Raw genomic sequence first — 21,023 nt, forward strand, 5'->3', positions numbered from 1 at the left:
GAATCAAATTTGGTGTATTTTAACATCCCATATAGCTATCACTAGATTTTTCTTTCCCGCGCCCCTATATTTTTTGGAGTTGTTCTTAATCTGTTGTCACTCCAAAAATATATGGTCATCTCTTGAATCAAATTTGGTGTATTTTAACATCCATATAGCTATCACTACATTTCTCTTTCCCGCACCCTATATTTCTTGGAGTTGTTCTTAATTTGTTGTCACTCCAAAAAATATTAGGTTGTTGAATGTAACTGTGTGATAAAGGTTTGTTTATCTCTAAGGAAAGTTTTGGTTTTTGAAAGAGAATGTTCCCCCCATCTTTCGTTTTTCTTTAATAAGGAAGAACTTTTTATCTAAAACTTTTTTATTTTTAATTTTTAAAGCTCATTCCATTTTATATAACCTCAAAAGATAGATTACAAAGAGATGGAGAGTGATAAAACCAACAATCCTATATGAAACAAATACATAAGTAATATAAAAATAATATATATAATTTAGAATAAATAACTCACAACAAGATTTAACTTAAAAAAAAAAATAGAATTCAAACTCAACTTTTAAATTCAATATATATATATATGAGGGGGGAAAACACACACAGCACACACACTTATAGTCTATCTTAGAGATTATAATGTTCACGAGTCACCTGCTCGTTTTATTACAATGCATTCAGCAACATTCATAGAGAGTTTCTAGCATGAGCTCGGCGTAAGAGTTCTACACCATTATTCACACATAGGCACTTGCTCAACATATAATAAAGTGACATAATCTTTTAAACTTAGTGGGATCGTGTAGGCGTCGTCGTCATCCCCATATACAACATCTGTAACTCGAACAAGGTTAACAATATGTTGAAGAAGAAGCATTGGAGCATTAGTTGGCCTCATGCAATCTTCATTGATGTCCTTCCATCCATTTGCGACCATCTTTTGTATCTCTTCGATTGCTTTCTTTTCCGAGACATCATATTGTTTCATGAAGCATTCAACACCGGATGCACAGTCTCCTCTCTTCTGTTCACCCTTCAAACAAATATAGGATTTATAATGGTTAAAAAGAAACTTAGCATATTGTAAAAAAAGAAAGAAACTTAGCATATTGTAAACTTAGCATATTTTTTAATGGTTAAAAAAGAAACTTAGCAGTGCTTCTTGAGGGCAAGTTGGAAAATTCATCAAGCCAACTCCAACCATCAATAGACCATAGCATCCCAGTGATATAACGAAATAAATGGGAAGCTGGGATGAATGAGAAATTAGGGCACGATAATCCCCAACAAATACAAAAAGCAAAACAAGCATGCAAATGAATCAACAAGCCTTTTTATTTTTTATTTTTTATAATTCAATAATAAACAAGAAGACCCTTGAAGTATAAGTTATGAACTTGAATCAAAAACTCACCAACCAGGTATGGCTACGTGGAATAATGGAAGTTTGCAAGAGCCCAATCCAACAGGCAGAGATGGCCACAAGCAGTACATAATCTTTACAATATGCTTCATTGTATGTATATTGATTAAAAACTCCTGTTGATATAAAAAAATAATCACAATTAAGTATGGTTACTTCAATCCTTATTCTTTTGATTTTTAATTTTTGTTATGGGCTCTCTTGTAAAATTTTTATTTATTTTTAAGTTTATCCTTCCATCCCAATTTATGATATATTATTTTTTCTAATTTGATCTTTATTCTTTTGATTTTTTATTTCTTTTCATTTTTTCCTTTAGTCCAAATTTGTGATATATTATTTTTTCTGATTTGATCCTCATTTTTTTTTTGTCCTTCTATAAAATAAAATTTTCTTTTTAATTTCACCTTCAATAAAAAATTCATAGTTCTCATCCAATTTATTTTTTATTTCAATTTTAATCATCACTCTTTTAATTGTTATTTTTTGTTTTGAATACTTTTGTATAATTGAATTTTTTTTCGATTTCATCGTTCAATATTTGATTGATTAGGGATTAGGCTTCACAATTTTTCTATGTGTGATGCTTCTAGTCTAATGACTTGGGTCATGAATTTGAAAAGTTCATACGGTTTGATATTATTTTTTTTACTTATTTTCTTTTCTAGTTTCATCATTCGACATTGTTTTTTTAGAAGAAAAAAATGAGCTGTGTTTTCTTTGATTTTTTTTCTACTAGATTATTCTGATCTCATGATCTAAGCCACAAGATTGACGGGTTGACTCGCCCCTTGTTACCTAAGTTACATATTTATCATGCTAACTCAGTTAACTCAGACCGGTTTTCTATCCATTTTAAATCTAATTTCATCATTCTATATTTAATTGGTTAAAAACCGAACTACATTGTTTTTCCATGTTCTAGAGGTTCCCATATTTCTTGTTCCCAGGTCCCAACTTGAAAGAGTAGTAAACCCGATATGTCAAAAGCCAATACTAAAATTTAACTTTTTTTCTAAACTTGACCCACGGGATGTTATCAGTTGAGCCAAAACACTCAACATTTTGGACAAATAACTCTTATGTTAAGCTCAATTCTTCATCATTGACTTCTACCAAAAGCAACTGCATCTGCTCAAATATAATACTAACACAAAAAGCTACATTTTCTAGCTTTATACCCTGATATGAACTTAGCTCCTCTAGGAGGCTAAACCTAACATCTTTTTGGCTTCTTTGCATTTTTCCAGTAACAAAAACTCTCATTCCAAGAAACAACTCATCAACTAAATATCGCATAATTCAAACCACACCCCCACCTACTCATAATTCTATCCCAAAGCAACCATATTCCATGGCAACGAAGCACCACATGAGATAATGTCTCATTATGAAGACGTAAAAATGGAAACAATTCTCCACGACAGCAAAGATTTCCTCTGTGAGCAAAAAGGTCTCTAGTGCTTAATCTATCTAATGCTGTCAACCATGTGAATGCTTCAACTTTAGAGGTGCTAGATTTAACCAAAAATAAGAGCATAACAGAATTCACGAGATGATTGCAGGCCTTAACTGGGAAAAGTCCTTTGCTATCATATGTCCAAACCAGAAGATCTCTTTTTTCTTCATTCAGATGGACAACCGTTGATGACTGCATCATGCAAAGGGGTGTTTCCTTTATTATTCTTCATCCTCAGCAAGCTAGCAAGTTCAAGTGTTTTATGAGGATCGATTTTCACATGCTCGACGAGATTTTGAATTGTGTCAAACCGTCCAGCCCTGGCAGCCAGATGAAGCGCATTATCACCCAGGAAATTTTTCCTGGTGATTAGGAGGGGGAAGTGATGACACAGTAGCTGTATCACACCTTCGCTTCCATGGCTTGCTGCCACATGAAGCAGTGAATTTCCAGAGGCAGCAACATGTTTGAAAATGATATCGAGCACTTCCTCTGATGAAACACGGTCCCGTTTGTCGGACAAGAGACCAAACAAGGCATTGAAGTTGTCTTCCTTTGCATAGGTATAAACCTCCTTCTGCAGTATTTTATTTGGCTCAGAAAAGCCATAATCTGCAATCGGAACTGGGAATTTAACTGCCTTCCATCGTTCAAGCTCCTCATGTACTGGTCTGGGCATATCTATTTTACGTGCTGGAAGATTTGGAAGATTTGTAAGTCTTGAGTGACTTTAACTAAAGAATTCATAGAAAACATGAATGCAAGAGATTTGCTAATTAAAGTATTAGTGAGAGAAAACGTACATTAGCTACATAATTTCTCGTAATACAATTATTTAGGAGCATATATATAAATTTTTAAATTCAAGTCAAAATCAAGCTGTTAACGCGTTGTAGATTTTCTAACAGTATTATATAAATTAATAAATTATATGCATAAATATATAAAATTAATATAAATTTTATTAGCGCAAACAATGGATGCCAGTTTGTTAAGAATTTGAATAGAATCTTCAAAAATAATTATCACAATATAAAAGAGAAAATAATACATCTATTTAACCTAGTTTAGCCAATTATCTATTCCACAAGCGAAAATGATACCAGGATTTTGTTGTAATAAAAATTGAGGATATAACAAAGAAAGAGCAACATTTAAACCCGAAACCAACTCTACTCATATCATCATAGAATAACAAGAATTACAAACTTGTATTGAGAAGAGAGTAATACTACAATATCCCTAAAGTCTAATAAATACCTTGATTTGAAGATTGATATTTCACAAAAATATAAAGTATTTCTGGTTTTTGTTCATCCAAAGCTGAGACTACAGATACAAGCACTAGGAAACCATTCCCCATGATAGTAGACGAAAAGTTTATCAGTAAAAGAAGGATGTTAGGAATGAAGTTCCTAATATCAACTCTACAGAGAGTGGCAGCAGCCAGAGAGACATGGATCCACGCCACCACAAGATTCCTTACTTTGTGGTCTCCAGCGGTCGAAAAGGATCAGACACGGCTGTGCCTTATCTACAGAAATTAGAGAAGGATATTTTCCTAAACAAGATCCCTTCAGGTAAAGGACAGAATTAATGCTTTGCGAAGCTTTAATGCATGGCGAGGACTGCCACTACTGTCGTAAACCACGATCCAAGGGCCACCAGCTCACAGAAGAAAGCGACGGCGACGATGGACTTACTTTTTTGCGCCAGATTTCAAATAAAGCGCCGCTTTCAAAATGTAAAGAGAATTGAAATTTCTTTCCAACCATGTAATCCTTTAGTATATATAGGATTACTCCCAGTCTAAAAGGATCATCGATCACACCCACAATAGATCATAGATCCTCACAATCCTTGTAAGAAAAACACCATGTATCCAGATATATCCATTATGAAATAAAACATCCATTAGAATATATGTGCATCTTGATATGTACTGACATGAGTATGGAAAGATAAGAGGAAAGATCATCCTTAATCTACCAGAAGGTTATACGTTACTGAAAGAACACTGGCTAGAATTCATAAATACTGAAAGAATAACACCGTGGAAGATCGTTGCCCAATTAAGAAGATTGATCAACAAACTCTAATTTCTTCAATTTAACCCCTGATTCAATCAATTTCAACCCCTATATTTACGTATCTTTTTCCAGTTTGGTCCTTTGTTTTATTGCCCATCAAACTTCAATATTTATGCAAGTAAGCCTCTAATCTGACCAAATTAGCTCTTAACAATTGCAATTCGACCCCCAAACTTTAATTTCTTCTAGTTAAAGTCTAAATTCACTTAATTTTTTTTTTCTTGCAATCAAACTCTTCATAAACTCAATTAATCTTTCAATAAAATTTAATTGAATCTCTAAACATCTGATTTTGAACTTTTCTTTCTTAAATTGAATTTTGTTTGTCAATAAGACCTTTATTAGTAAAAAAACATATTGTTAAATTTTAATCTTTGTATTTTTTTGAACTTTCTCAACCAAACTTTGGTAATTTTCTAGGCGCCACTGTGTCTTCTTTTATTGCTATATATTTTTTTGGTTTTCTTCTAACATTTTGTTTTGAATTTTTTTTATGAGAACCAAAAAATGGGTTTATAATGGATGTCATGTGTAAGAACTCATCTTGAATGAACCAAACAAAATATTATATGGTGTATAGTTTAGTCAAAAGTGCAAAGACATTATAGGAAGCTTTGGATTTAAAGTACAAATTAAAGTTGGTATGGAAGAATATACAGTCGATATATTTTTGGATTTAAGATGGTCAATTCAAGAGCAATGATAAGTCAAGTTTAAAAGTTTCATAACATCTTTCATAATATTCACAATGAAGGAATGGTTCTGATTGAATCCTTCCAAGTTGTAATTATTAAGAAATTCCCACCATATTGAAAAAAATTCAAAAACTATCTTAAACATAAACATAAGTAGATGAGAGTTGAATATCTCATTTTGAGATTGATATTAGAAGAGGAAGATAAATTGTCTAAAAGAAGAGTCAAGTCTTCTAGTTTGTCTCCTAAACTAAATATTGTTGAACAAGAAGGAGAAGACACACATTAAGAAACAAAAGAAAAAATTTGCTGTCAAACAAAGCAAAATGCTTAAACATTTCATGGAAAGTAATTCATTTCAAATAAAATTAGATACAAAGTTATTGATTGCAAAAATAAAGCACAATAAGAAAATTCTAAACAAACAAAGACTGATTAAGCCAATTACTCAAAGGTTGATTACCATACAAATTATGTGTCAAAAATGAATTTCACTATTTTTGTTTCTAAAGTTAACTTGTCATTAATCCCGATCACTAGGTTGATACTAGTATAATATGACTTATAAGCATAAAGAAAAGGATGTTTTTTTACTTATCAAGAAGTGAATAATGAATATTTGTATATAAGAATTTTATCAACCTCTATGATATTGGCTTCGAGAAGGTTATACTAAAGATGAGTATAAAAAAGTTTATCACCTAACCTGATGTTCTAACATTATAAAGAACTTAATGTTTAGCTTATTATTGAGTAAAAATGTTTTAATGATGTTTTTTGAGAGTGATAAATTTATACTTACAAAAAAGTGATATATTTGTAGAAAAGAGATATCTTTTTATGGCATTTACAAAATGAATATAATAATCATTGCAACTAAGGAGGAGATGAATGATGATGATGATGCTTCTTTTTACTTGATTGAGTCTTGTGATATGTGGGCATATCTTGTTAGTGCTGGGTTTTTCTACAACATATAAATCCAGTGAAAATTGTAATTTAATTTTTTCTCAATAGTTTCAAAATATCTTATTATATAATTTCAGGTCATTTAAGGTTTTTAGCAAATATTACTTGAAAATCCTTTTTTTTTTTATAATGAAATCAAAACTCAGTTATATATCAAATTTAATAAAAATAAGGGACCTGTTAACTATTTACAATCTTAAAGCTTAATCCTTAAATAAACCTTAAAAGATAGTTTACAAGTGAGAAAAGAGTGTTAGAATCACCAATCCTATATATAAAAAATATAAGAATAATATATAAATTAAGAATAAATCTTTTCAGTAAAATTCAAACTCAACTATCAAATTCAATACATACCAAAATACACACTCGATCCAATATATAGTACATATAATATCCACGAGTCACTGCTCGTTTTATTGCAATACATTCATAGAGAGTTCCACCATGAACTCAACGTAAGAATTCTACAGCATTATTCATACAGAGGCACTTGCTCAATATATAATAAAACGACATAATCTTTTAAGCTTAATGGAATTGTGTAGGCGTCATCATTCGCATACACAACATCAGTAACTCGAATAAGGTTAACAAAATGTTGAAGGAGAAGCATTGGAGCATTAGTTGGCCTCATGCAATCTTCATTGATATCCTTCCACGCATTAATGACCATCTTTTGGATCTCTTCAATCGCTTTCTTCTCTGATACATCATATTGTTTCATGTAGCATTCAACACTGGATGCACAGTCTCCTCTCTTTTGTTCATCCTTCAAATATATAAAAGATGTTATAATTGTTAGAAAAGAAACTTAACATGAAAATATCGAGAAGAAGGACAGGAATAGTCATGAGCTGAACCTTGGTTCAATTTTTTTGATGCACGAAAATAATTGAAAAATCTTGTAAGCTATTAAGTATATCATAATTTGAACTAATTCTTTTGCACTTAAACGATGTAATTTTTTTTTTTAAGAATTCAGACATCGTACCTCGTGGCCCGCTAAGTCATTCATCAAGCGACCGATCATCTTACCAGCTTTAATAATTTTTGGATTACTTTTTAGCCATTCATACTCCTCCCCTCCTGCAACTTCTTCCATTCCAAGGTAGGATGCTGCCATAATTGGCCCATAAGTACCTGTGGCTAATCCATTGCGCACATACTCGTCGAATGTTGGGACATGGCATTTATCTGCCCACTCAGCCTCCGCATGGTAGCCTCTCACCAATTCTTTGAACTAATAGCATACAAATAAAACAAAGATTGTGTGGTAAAAACTAAGCAATATTCAATAAATATATATACAATAACAATATATTATGCTAGAAATAGTAAAAGAATGCATGAGACTGGAAAAATGTTCATACTTCCTCCTTCAGATAATATGAGGCATAGGATCTTCCTTGCTTTCCCATATCATTCTCAGTTTCGTTGAAAAGATTCAGAAGAGCTCTATAAAGAACTTTCATGTAATCACCAGGTAGTTGATCAATAGCATTCATGCTGCATCTGAAATTGAGACAGAAAATTCCATTTCCTTTCCCGAACATCTTTGTATTGACTTCTATGTTCATGAAAGATTTAAAAGAGAAAGACAGACCATGAGGTAACAAGAAACAAACCTTTCAATTGCATTAGTAAAATGTTTTATCTCTTCGAAAGATGCATATGCATCATATGTATCATCTACCAGTGATATAATTTTTATATATTTCGTGACCATCATCCGAGAGAAAGCATATTGAGGCTCGAAATGGATTCCATTTGCCCAGACATAGACCTCTACAATTCTATCTCTTGCATATGGAAACTCCTCAGCAAAATTTAAATCATTCCACCACCTAAAATGTAAATAGCAACGGAGTAAAGAAATTCCAATAGAAACTTAGTCTGATATCTCTCTCTAACTTAAACAAACAATTACCTCGAGAGAATGGATAGCTCTTTTCGATGTATTAACTGAACTCGATTGAAATCTATCTTGGCAAACTTGAGTAAAGTGTCATTCCGAGACTCATCTTCTTCGTAGAAAGAGATGTATTTTCTAGCCTCTATTCTTGGTACGCCTTTGTGAAAGGGCCGGGTCAAAGCATTCCTAATATGGTCTCCTAGACGTGGGCTTGATTGCATAGCCAAAGACTCCAGGTTTGCCTTTGTGAAAACTAGGGCATCATCCAGTACCTGTTCACCATACACACTTAGAAACGAAGCTTCATACAAGCTCAGGATGCCTTTCACATCGTTGATGATTGTTTTCTTAAACTCTCCATTGGTGTCCTTGAACTTGTCGAACACAGCTGATTCATAAAAGCATACCACACATTCTAGCCATTTTCAAAAGATGTTTGTGAATTATGAGATATTATTTCTTGTAAGTGAAAGAAAGATTTACCAGAGTTTAAATTACTGCTAATTATGTATTCTCCAAAGATCAAATATTATAAGTTGTGTCGCACGTCGAAAAATCCCGCGCGACATCGGCTGGCGATTTTTTTGTTTCATTTTTCATTTTTGTTACTTGGTTTGTTGGAGTCGCCACCTAGTATTATGGTCACTAAGAACCTAAGGTCTGCGAGAGTCTGAGTAAGGGACTGGTTGTGCAAGGGGAAGACACATCACCCCCAGTGCACCCTACCTAAGGCAAGCTGCATTATTGTTTGATTGATTTTCTAGGTCGAGTTTCTATTTGCTGGTCTTTTCTAAGGTTCAAGGCAGATCTCCCCTCGTGAGGGAGTCTCTACCTTATTCAGTTAAATCTTAACCATTCTAAAGTCTGAAATTTAAAATTGCTTTTACTTACATCTTGTATCTTTAATACCCGAGGATGTACATTAACGTGTAATTTTACACCCTACAAATATTAAGTTCTATATCCGGATCCTAGAGAAAAAAAGTTCAAAAAAGGTTTTTGATATTTTGGCCAAACCCTAATGGATGATCATAAACTAGTTATGATATCCACTTTTGACTTTTTTAAAATGAGAAAAAATGGAATTTTCGTAAAAACATGCTTGGAAAATTCTTTAGGACTTGGCCGTATACAATAAAACATTTTTTTTCTTTTTTTCCTTTTTTTTTTTCTTTGTTTGTTTTTTTGAAATATTTCAAAGAAAGTCGGGCATTTTAATACTGAACTTGTATCTTACATTGTAAGTATACAAGCCAATATTAAGCAAAACTTGGTAGAAAAATATTTTAAAAAAATTTAAAACTTTTTTTTGAAATGATTTAAAAAAATCTTTTTTTTTAGGGGCCGGGCCGGGCCCAGCCCCTTGGGCTGGGCCAGAACTGGCCCGGCCCAAGCAATTGGCTAATTAATCAGCCACTGCATGCAGAAATGAATTCTGCATGCAGCGGCTACGAAGAACAAAGAAGGAAAGACTAGAGCAGGGAGGAGAGAATTACCTGGCGTGGAGAGAGTCGACAGCCTGGCTGGTGATGCTCGGTGTGACTGGAGGCGGCGAGGCAGGCGGCGTGCACTGGTCCCGGCTGGAAGAAGAGTGAAGCAGGTCCTGCAGAGGAGAGGGAAAGCTCACGGCTAGAGCTGTTGGAGTGGCTGAGGAGGAAAAACGCTACCCAAGCTTCTGCTGGTATGAGTGCAAGCCGCTGGAAAGGGTGGCTTCTGCTGCTGCTGCTGCTGCTGCTGGGATTGTGGTGGTGGAGAGAGAGAAACGTTGTGCAGAGGAGAGAGGGGGGAGAGAGAGAGAGAGATGTTGCAGGCTTCGGTGGGGTTGCTGGGTGATGGATGGGATGCGGTGTTTCAGGGGAAGGATGGTGGCGAGGTCAGTGGCGGCGGCTAGAGGCCACGGCGGAGAGAAATAAAAAGAAGAGGACTGAATGCAGGAAAACCGGGCAGGGAAAGCTGATTTTTTTCCAACTTTACGTTCAATTTTCCTCCTCCCCTGAGCACGAAATTGGCTCCTATTTATAGGGATAGAAAGAGGGTAATCTGGTATTTAACGGGGGAAAATTCTCAGCCCTTTATTCGACTCGAGGAATCCAAGCCGTTGGTTCAAAGTGTGCACCTCGAACTGCCAAATTTGGCAATCCAAGGCTGCAGACAGCCCGAGGGTGCCACTTTGGGCCAATAAACGGAGCTGTTTCCAAGTTTTTCGACCCGACCAGACCACTCTACGAGATAAAGATGTTTCAGGGGAACATGTTGGTGCACGCCTTGTCGGATTTGGGGGCCAGACGAGTGAGAAAACGCGCCTGGAAAGCAGCCACTCGGGCAGCTTTGTGAGGAAGAAGATGAACAGTAACCAGGCGACGCGTCGCCTGGTCCCTTCCCTCAACACAAAAACGGCGCCGTTTGGGATAAAAATTAGGGATTTTTGCTGATTTTCGATTTAGCCCTCCAGCTTTCAATTTCTTTCAATTTGACCCCCGGATTTTGTCAATTAGACCCCTATAGTTTGGCGCCTTTTGAAGATTGATCCTTGTCTTTGGATTTTGTCAATTTAACCCCTAATTGTCCCCAAAACTTCAATTTTCTTGCAATTTGGCCCCTGATTTCAATCAATTAACTTGGTAAAAATCAAATTTGGTCTCTTAAAATTTCAATCTTCTCAATTAAGCCCAAATTAAGCTCCCAAACTTAATTTTTCACCAATTAAGCCCCAAATAAAATTAATTTGACCCATTTAAAGTATAATTAAGTCCTTGCACTTAATTAAATCCTTCAATTGGACCCAAATTAATTCTTAAACATAATTAAAATTCAATTTGGCCCATGATTAAATCAAATTGACCTATTAAAAATTTAATTATGTCCTTGGACTTAATTTTCATGCAAATTCGTCCGATAATCATTTAATTTAACCTTGAATTTGCATTTCTTTCTCCAATTTTGGGCACAATGGGGCACCAATAGATCTTGAATCTCCTCCAAAAATTGCAATCTGATTTCCCAGCATACTTTCTTCACGTTGCCAGCCTTTATTATTTTTATATTTTTTTTATTTTTGGGGGGAGTTTATTCTGGGGGAATAACCCAGAATTGGGTTATGACAAGTTGTAAGAACAAATAAACTGCATTTTTTTTTCTAGTCATTTTCGAGTCACATTACAAAAACAAAAATTGGAGGATAAACTTCTTTGATCTAAACCAGCCTCTGTACTTCATTAAAGAATTATTTTTGGAGATGTTGATTAATGTTTCAAAGGCTATAAGTATGCACTCACCACAAGGCATTTTGAATCCATGCTGTCTCAATACTCGAAATAGAAGTGACAAAGTGTAGAGATCAAAGTCATGCTTCTCAAGAAGATTAGGAAGGTCATCAAAAATTTCTTTGAGGCTGTTTTCAATCTCGTCGTCAAAATGATATGACACACCAAGCCGACATAACAGATTAATGAATTCAATATGTTCCACTGGATCCTTTGTGGATGCCATCAGCATGTCCTTCACATTTTCCTTCAACTCTTCTACTTGTCGGCTGTATGACTCGAATTCCTGCCGTGAAATATTAAGTTAATATAAATTGATAGCATTGAGTAATCCTTAACGTGCTTTTTTCTACTATATTGATAATGTTTTTTTCTTATAGAGTTTTACTCAATAAAAATGAAGTCTTCGTTTGAAGTAAAAGTAATCAACAGCTAGACAAAAGTAGAACATATGAGACGAGTGGCAACGAAAGATACATATGATTTTATAATTAAAAAGAGAGAGAGAGGCGATATATAATTCGAAAAAATAAAAAAACAATTGTGAAACATCAGATTACAATCTTAGCATACCGTTTGTGGGAAGGAAAATGAAGCGAAGCTACAACCCCACAAGCTTGGTGGGAAATCTGCCTTTCGACGAGAATTGTTTTGTTGATTGTTGTTTGCTGTTATATCTGCTTGGGTTTCCATTTTCTTGAATGAAATAGAGACAAATGCTCGAGATTAGTACTTTGATGCTCGAGTACCTAAATCATCATCAAAGGAAGGCTATTTATAGGAAAATGGCATGACGTTGTGTACTATACCTTGTATTCATTTTAAAACTTCGAAACTCTTCATAGAGTATTTGATTTAAAATCATGTTATTTTCTTCTTTATATTTTTCTCAATCTCTTTCACGTTACATTTTATATGAGAATTTGATTTAAGATCGTAAAGAATTTAAAAAATATAAAGTGAAAAGATAGAATTAGAATTTTCATACCCTACAATTACAATCCCAAACTACATAAAAGTCAAGAAAATTCAATGGTCTTTTAATTCATAATTTTAATGAAAAAAATAAAACATCAACTATTGATATATAGGTAAATACCTACTTAAAAAAACAATAAAAACACTAAGTAAGAAAATAATTAAAATCTAAAATTAACTATGAAAAAATTAAAATTACAAAAACAACAACTTTTAAATTTAATTTGTAAATTTATTGGTCCCAACTTGACATACACCAGAATATTTGATTCAAGATGACCATATATTTTTGGAGTGGCAACAAATTTAGGGTCATCATGGATGAAATCATATCCCTCTCTCCCTCCCCCCCCCCCCTCTCTCTCTCTCTCTCTCTCTCTCTCTCTCTCTATATATATATATATATATATATATATATATATATATGAGTTCAAAAATCCCAAGTGTCAAATATAGGAGTTTTATTGACATAACTTAATCGATTTGATATGTTAAAATAAAAAATAAATGGTTCATTGTTTAATTAACACCTATAGAATAAATATGTTATTAAATAATTTAAATAATATATTAACATTGAATACTTAAACCGACCAAGTGATTTAGTTGTTTGTTAATAATTTATTTATGATGACCATATTTCTTATGACTTTATTACAAATTAAGGATAAATTTGTTTGGATTCATTGATTGGTGTTGGAGTACTTGTATCTCTTAAACAACATGAGTAAATGTAGTATACATACCAAACACAAATATATATATATATATATATATATATATATATTATATATATATATATATAGAGAGAGAGAGAGAGAGAGAGATGATTTCATTCATGATGACCCTATATTTTTGGAGTTGTTCTTAATTTGTTGCCACTCCAAAGATACATGGTCATCTTTAATCAAATCTGGTGTATGCCCTTGACATGGTTGGGACCCAATAAATACTCAAGTTAGGTAAAGCTTATTAGGCTACTCGTGGAATTTTCTTTTTTAACTCAAAATTCAGAGGTACAATAAATCAAGGGCATCTTCAATGACAAAAAACGATTGTAAAGAGGCAAATTGTTAATATAGTATTTGAATGGTATAATTTAGTTTTTTTATGTGGTATTCCAATAAAAAATAACATTTTAAGAAGACATTTTGTATTTTATATAGAATGATGAGAGAAAGAGGAAAAGATTAAAGAGAAAAAATAGTTAAAATTTTCATTTATTTTAATATTTTTTACAAAAAATATATAGAAATAGCTTTTCATTTTGATAAAAATAATTTTAACACCCCATATAGCTATCACTAGATTTTTCTTTCCCGCACTAGGCTGCGGGGCAGGATAATTTTTTTCTAGCATAAAAATATATATTCAAATGATAATAACTTAAGTGAACCCAAGTTAACTTAATTAATCCGTGAACTAAGATAACCTCAAAAAAAGAAAAGAGAAAAAGAATAGAGAGCTCATGGCCCAATAGTACTCTAATGTCAAAAGATAAAATAAAATAAAAAAAACCAAAGTTATATCAGGTTAATTTTGAAACCAGCTACTTTAGTAATGAGACCGAAATGACTATATAGAAGACCCAAAAAAATATTGGACAAAATTCTTAACCAAAAACCAGCTACTTTAGTTGTTGTTACCCAATTTTTGACCCACCTTTTTGATAAAATTTTCAGAAAATTCAAAAATAGAGAAAAACAACAAAAATCCAAAAAAATATGTTTTTAATATATTTCCATCGTTTTTAGCATTTTCAACGTTGTCTAAAAAAGAATTTTAATTTTCAAAGATTTTTGGAACGCGTTCGACTTTTTACGCGTCATTTTAAAATCATTGATTTTCCTCATTGAGTCGACGTTGATATTGCTCGTTTTCAAAAAATACAAAAAAAATAAGAAAGAATCAAATTTGCAAAAAAAAAGAAGTTGAGGGACCAAGTTGCAAAACCTAGCAACATTTTACCTATAAATACTAGTCTTCTCAACTCATAGAAGGTGGTCATCTTGTAATTTTGAGGAGGCAACACAAAAGCGGGAAAACCCTAAAAAACTGACTGCTTCCTCTCCCTCACGAAGAACCAGCCGCCAGCCCCTCCTTGGTTTTGATTTTTTCCAGCCGCCGGCTACCCCACACCTCCCTTTTTGATTTTTTTTTCTTCCTCTCCCCAGCCGCTCACTGAGGCCAGCCCCCCTCATCAGATTTTTCCTTTTTTTTGTTTCTCACCAGCCAAAGGCTGAGCCTCAGCCCTTGCACAGCCCACCATCCCTCTCCTCTTGCCCGACCATCTACCCCTTCATTTCCTTTTCCCAGCCGGGCGCTGGACAGCCTCATCTCCATCCTAGCCGTTCCCTTTCAGCACCAGACCTTCTCCATATCGGCGGTGCTCCTCTCAGCCATCAACAACGCCTTCTTCTCCCACAACAGACGGCCAACAGCAACGACGAAGCAGCACCGAGAACTAGCAGTCCACAGATCCACCGGCCACCGACCGGACAAAACCCAAAGAGCCAGTAGCGTCGTCCACACTCTCTTGGCCTGCTACCAACACAGATCGGCCACAGAGCCGTCCGCCTATACAGATCGGCCACCAGCAGCAGCGCCACCCCCTCTCGGCCGTCACACCTTTTAGCCGCCAGATCGGCCACCGTGGAGTAAGCCACGTTCACCGAAGATCCAAAGCAAAGAGCTCTCCTTCACAGCAGAACCACCTCTGGAGAAGAAGAAAAATGGAACCAAAAGCAGATCTGTACAAATGAGAAATAAAATCGACTGGCTTGTGTGTTTTTCTTCTTGTGCAGGTGACGGTGGGTGTCACCGCTGGCAGAAAAGTGAAGAGGGGAGGAAGCCGCTCCATGCACCCCTGTTTTTTTCAGGTTTCTAGCGGCGGCGCATGAACCCACGTGCCGCCAGTGGTGGTGGCGCGTGGGAAGACGCGCCGCCACTGTTCAGGCAGCCCAGAATGCTTCCCAGAATTGTTTTCAGAGTTTTAGGGCTATTTTTGTAAATTTTACATTGATTAATGTAATTTTTGTTTAGTTGTTTTGAATTTGTGTAAATGTGGATGTAAAAGAAAAGAAAAGAAAAGAAAAGAAAGAGAAAGTTGTTGTAACCCATTTTTGGGTCCCCGCAAAAAAAAAAAAAAAAAAAAAAAAAAAAAAAAAATAGCCAAAGAAGGTTAGAAAAATGACAAGAGGCAGAAGCGCTCGGAAAATGGTCAGAAAATTGGTCAAGGAGTATAAAGATACAAAGATTGGATTTTTGACAAAATATTCTTGAAGGATGAGAACCCTATTGAGAAGAAAATTTTGAATTTTTGAGGAGAGAAGCCCAAATTTGGATGTTTATGGGTTTAATTGATTTTTTTATTGGATTTATAGGGGATTTGATTGCAAGAAAATTGATTTTTTAAGTCAATTTGGGCTTTAAATTGAAGAAATTAAAAGTTCTGGGCCAAATTATGATTTTTAGGAATTTATTAAGTCAAATCAGGGGCTTAATTGCATAAATATTGAAGTTTAATGGCCAATTAGGGGTTTAATTGTGAAAATCCGAAACCAGGGACCAATTTGGAAAAGGCGCAAAGATAGGGGGGCTGTTTGGAGTTGATTGAGGGGCCTAATTGAAGAAATTGGAAGTTTATTGATCAATTGAGGGCTAAATTGCATAATTTAGAGGCCAAGGACCAAAGTGGAAAAGGCGGCCAACTTGGCGGACAAGACCGAAACTGTCAGGGACGCAATTGAAAGGAACAAAAATAATTGGGGGACTGATGTGAACGTTGGCGCATTTCTGGCGCCAAATTTAATTGAAACGGCGCGTTTTCTCCAAAACGACGCCGTTTCATGCGTTTAAAAAAAAAAAAAAAAAGACCAAACGGTGCCGTTTTGAACGGCACTGTTTCTCTTCTTCTTCCCCCCCCGCAGGCGTAGCAGAGGAGAGGAAAACCGGGGTTTTTGTCCCCGCCTCTCTCCTCACGTGCCATGGCCCGACGCCCCACACTTTGGGACCCCCGAAGCCGAAGCCGATGGCCGATGGCCGACCACCCGCCGCGCCACCGAACCCGAGAGAAGCACCTTGGCAGCGGCGCCTGCCGACCGACCGACCAGCACGCCTTGTTCCCCCATGCATGCCCCGATATTGCCTATAAATAGAGAAGAAGCAGAATGGAAAAAAAAAAAAAGGAGAGGAGGGGACCCGAAAGAAAGAACCCGAGACAGTTAGAGAGAGAGAGAGAGACCGAAAGAGAGAGAAACCACAAAACTTACGAAACCGTGACTGAAAACCCATGGTTTGAAAAGCTTGGGATAGTTGAAACCGAGAGGGGACATCCAGAAGTTGAAGCAGAAGCGAGCGAACCGAAGGAGGTGGTCTCGGTCCACTTGGAAACCACCGTGAGCTAAGCCGCTGCCATCGCCGCCACCGCGGCCTCCGCCAGCAAGCCACCGTCTTCGCCGCGCCAGGTACGCCATCCTGGCCCCCCCCTGCATTTTTTTGTTAGGCCGGCGTAGTTTGGCCTCCTGCATGCAGAATCGTTTCTGCATGCAGGAGGCATGGGGGGGGAAAATAATTCCCCCCCCCGTTCATTTCTTTTTTGTTGGGCCAGACAGTGTCTGGCCCAATGACATGGGTCTGGGCCGGTCCGGCCCAGACCAAAGCAGGTTACTGTTGGGCCGAGTCCGGCCCAACAATTTTTGGGGCTGGAGTCCGGCCCAGTTAGTTGGGCCGGCCCAGCCCATGTTAGTATATTAATATATTTATAAATATATTATATTATATTATTATGTTATTATATTATGCATGTGTGTGTATATATTTTTTTAAAAAAAAAATATAAAAAAGAAAAAATAAAAATTTTTTTTGAAAAGTAAAAAAAAATATATTGTTGTTCTTGGTATATATTGATTTGTTTTTTTATACTATGGGGATATAATTTCAGTATTTAAAAAACACCTGTTTTCGAAAAAAAATGTTTTGTTTTTCATGCATACGGCCAATACACTAGCATGTTTTGAATGTTCCTTTTTATATAAAAAAATATAAAAAAATATTGGAAGTTTTAAAAAATGTGTTTTCGCATAGATTTCTTAAACACAAAATCATTTTCTTGCATTTGTGGATTTTACAACCCGTTTGTAAAACTCCAAAGGGTATTGGCCAATATTCCAAAAAACTATAAAAATCTTATTTTGGGAGGAGAAGTTGTGATTATTGTTCACCGTTAATGTTTGGATGAAGAAATCCTTAAAAGGACGAACATCCAAAATATTATCGGGAGTAATAAATCAACGCACATGTTTGAAAGAAGCTTTGGCTGCGACCGAGAATATTTCGAAATTTTTTTTTCTCCACGGTTTACGAGCCGTGAAAAGTATTTTTTTTTAGAAAATTGTGAAATTTTCTTCGTTCTTTTTTTTTTTTTTTTTTTTTTTTTTTTTTTTTTTTTCTTTTTTTTTCTCTTTTCCTGGCGATTTACGAGTTAACGGGATTAGAAAACACCAACACCATAGACTATAGAGCAAACCAAACACCAAGCAGCTTACCTTAGGTAGGGCGTATTAGGGGTGCTAGTACCTTCCCTTTACGCAACCAGTCCCTTGCCTTAGAATCTCTGAAAGACCAGTTAGGGTTCCTAGTGACCAAATACTAGGTGGCGACTCCAAAGAACCAAATCCTTAGAACACAACGAAAATCGCCAGCCGATGTCGTGCCTTTATAAATTTTTTGTGGGGGGGTGTGACAGAATGGCGACTCCACTGGGATGTTAGGACTAAGCTTGATTTGTTTGTTTTTGTTTGTTTGTTTATGTTATATGTTATTGGTTTCTTATGATGTTTTGTTTTAAAAGCTTTAGCATATATCTTTACATTCTATAATACATGCCATAGTCATGCATCACTTTATTATTATTATTATGTTTTGGAGGGCACACACATGTAACTCTAAGTTTAAGTGGGGGACTAGCAGCTTGCCTTATGACTTGAGTCAAGGCTTAAGTTTGTGTAAACCCCAACTCTTTGCTGAGTGTTTAGACTGATAGTGATTGGTACACGTGCCATCCCACTATCTGCTGGACCTCCATATCGCCTTTACGAGGGTGATCACTGGAACAGCAAGAGACCCTCTTTTAGAGACCTAGTAATAAACCTACCCTATGTCTCACGTAAAAGAACTAGAACCTATCCTTAGGGTGTATGTTCCGATATAAATCTTTTGCATCGAAACAAGACTAACCCCCCCATGCATTTTGAATTGCAGGATTTGTGAACGAAATGACCATCACCAAACCTTCCATAGAGTATGGAAAGAATTCTGAACTGTCACAATTGATTGAAGGAGACTGCCTTAGAAGCGATGCTAAGAAGATGTCGCCAATCAAGAAACCTGAATTGCATATTGAATGATGAGGTGAACAAGTTAACGACTCATTTTCAGAATGTGGATAAAGATGCATTTTTTAGGAAATACGGACGTTTGATGGAAATCGCAAAGGTAGAAAGTTTTAAGCCCAGCTGTGCGAGCCTTAGTTCATTTTTGGGATCCAGAATACCGATGTTTCTCCTTTGGAAGCGTGGACTTGTGCCCCACGATTGAGGAATATGGATTGTTGACCGAGTTTCCGAATGACCTGTATCGGATTTATTCTCCTTTGAGATCCGACAAGATCATCCCTGAGCTGTCAAAAACTGCTCAGAATCTCCAACTTGGAAAAGTTTCTGGAAAAGAATGGCACCGGTTTGAAATGGAGGATGCTAGAGTTGGAAAAGGAGTCAGAAGTAGAAAAAGAGAGATTGATTGCCTTAGGTATATTTGGCCTTGTGTTGTTCCCAAGTCAGACTGGTTTTAGTAAGCTTGGAGGCCGCCGCTGCTTATGTGGAGTATGAGAACACACAGATCAATCCAGTGGTTGCTATCTTTAGCCGAAACATTTTTGACACTTAACCATTGTTAGAAAAGCTGGAAAAGGAGCAATGAGATGCTGCACGCAACTGTTGTATATTTGGATGGTGAGCCATATCGAAAACAAAGAAACCTGTTTTCAATAATTTTTGGTGGTTCACTCAAAAACCCCTAAAGATTGTGGAAGAAGAAGAATGGGGAGATCTAGACAACCAGGGTTGGGTTGATAAATTGGAAGGATTACCTAATAGCGATTTTAAATGGAGAGCACCATGGGTAACAACAACGAAGGTCCTAATGAGTTGTGGACAAAGGCATTGGGTACCATTGGTGGGGATTACGGGTTATGTGAGTTATGCTCCGACTTTAGTGGTAAGACAATTCGGGGGCATACAGTTTGTTCCCAGAACTATGGGAATTGCTCAATTCTTTGGTCTGTTCAAAGATCCCATGGCAAAAGAAGTTTTGGAGATCATCAAACAAGATTGGAGCATCTAGTGTTGGTGGAAATAGAAGGTTTGAGAGATCCAAGTGTGAGCGAAGGATATGTAAAATGGAGAGCCTCAGCTGCTTCAGCCATGCCTTGCGCTATAGAGGAGCCTATTAAGGGAAAAGAGGTTAATATTGAAGATGATTTAGCTGCTTCAGCCATGCCTCGTGTAGAAGTCAAATCTCCTCAAACCATAGAGGAACCCCTCAAAAGAAAGAGGGTTAACGGTGAATTGAGAAGGCAAGTGGACAAACTAAGGATAGAGTTGAGCAAGAGCAAGAAAGGACAAGGCGACGTTGGAAGGAATGATGCTAGAAGATGATAAAAGGAGAACATTTCTAGATGAGCAAATACAGTCTAGAGATGCGAAAAATAACCAAGCTTGAGTTAAAGTTGGTTGAGGAGAAGATTGCTAGGGAAAGGAGTGAGAAGGAGCTTAAAGGGTTGAGTTTGGATTGGATGCAAAGTTGTTCTGAACTTGAAGCAATGGAGATGGACTTTAGCGATTGCCAAGAAAGTGCAAAATATTACCAAGAAAAATTTGTGCAAGTGCAATTCGAACTAATGGATAGGATTAAGAGGTATAAGGATTTGAATAAGAAATATATAGAGTTGGAAAGCAAAAGGGGAGGATTCGAGGATGATAAAGCGGAGTTAGCAGCCAAGAGGAGTGAGATAAAAGTTGCAAGGATAAAGCTCGACAAAGAACGCGAAAAGTCGAAGTATTTGGACGAGAAGCTAGTAGCAACGGAAAAGCACAAGGATCGAATCGACGCCAACAACATTGCTTTGAACAGAACAAACATGTTGCTCATAGAAAAAAATGACCAAAACCGATGA

At 36.0% G+C, this 21,023-nt stretch overlaps 2 protein-coding genes across 2 annotated transcripts; both read right to left on the bottom strand.

Moving 5' to 3' along the window:
• Positions 1-3,046: 3,046 nt before the first annotated feature.
• LOC118037044 (uncharacterized) lies at positions 3,047-3,559 on the bottom strand. Its single transcript, XM_035042930.1, has one exon. The coding sequence runs from the start codon at positions 3,557-3,559 to the stop codon at positions 3,047-3,049; it is 513 nt and encodes a 170-aa protein (XP_034898821.1).
• A 3,550-nt stretch (positions 3,560-7,109) lies between these two features.
• On the bottom strand, positions 7,110-12,505 carry LOC118037046 (probable terpene synthase 6). Its single transcript, XM_035042932.1, has 7 exons — positions 12,386-12,505; positions 11,825-12,098; positions 8,565-8,937; positions 8,263-8,481; positions 8,008-8,149; positions 7,629-7,877; positions 7,110-7,406 (listed from the first exon to the last, which is right to left on the bottom strand). Exons 1-7 carry the CDS (start codon positions 12,503-12,505, stop codon positions 7,110-7,112), a joined length of 1,674 nt encoding a protein of 557 aa, XP_034898823.1.
• Positions 12,506-21,023: the final 8,518 nt, after the last annotated feature.

This window comes from Populus alba, chromosome 19 (assembly GCF_005239225.2).
Source record: "Populus alba chromosome 19, ASM523922v2, whole genome shotgun sequence".
In the NCBI taxonomy this organism is placed as follows: Eukaryota; Viridiplantae; Streptophyta; class Magnoliopsida; order Malpighiales; family Salicaceae; genus Populus; species Populus alba.

What these genes read in the sequence shown, in the direction of transcription:
- LOC118037044 (XM_035042930.1), bottom strand. Translation starts at nt 3,559, where the DNA reads ATGCCCAGACCAGTACATGAGGAGCTTGAACGATGGAAGGCAGTTAAA.
- LOC118037046 (XM_035042932.1), bottom strand. Translation starts at nt 12,505, where the DNA reads ATGGAAACCCAAGCAGATATAACAGCAAACAACAATCAACAAAACAAT. An exon ending in CATTTTCCTTCCCACAAACG is followed by an intron (nt 12,099 to 12,385) that starts GTATGCTAAGAT and finishes ATTTCACGGCAG; the next exon opens with GAATTCGAGTCATACAGCCG. An exon ending in CATATTATCTGAAGGAGGAA is followed by an intron (nt 7,878 to 8,007) that starts GTATGAACATTT and finishes GTATGCTATTAG; the next exon opens with TTCAAAGAATTGGTGAGAGG.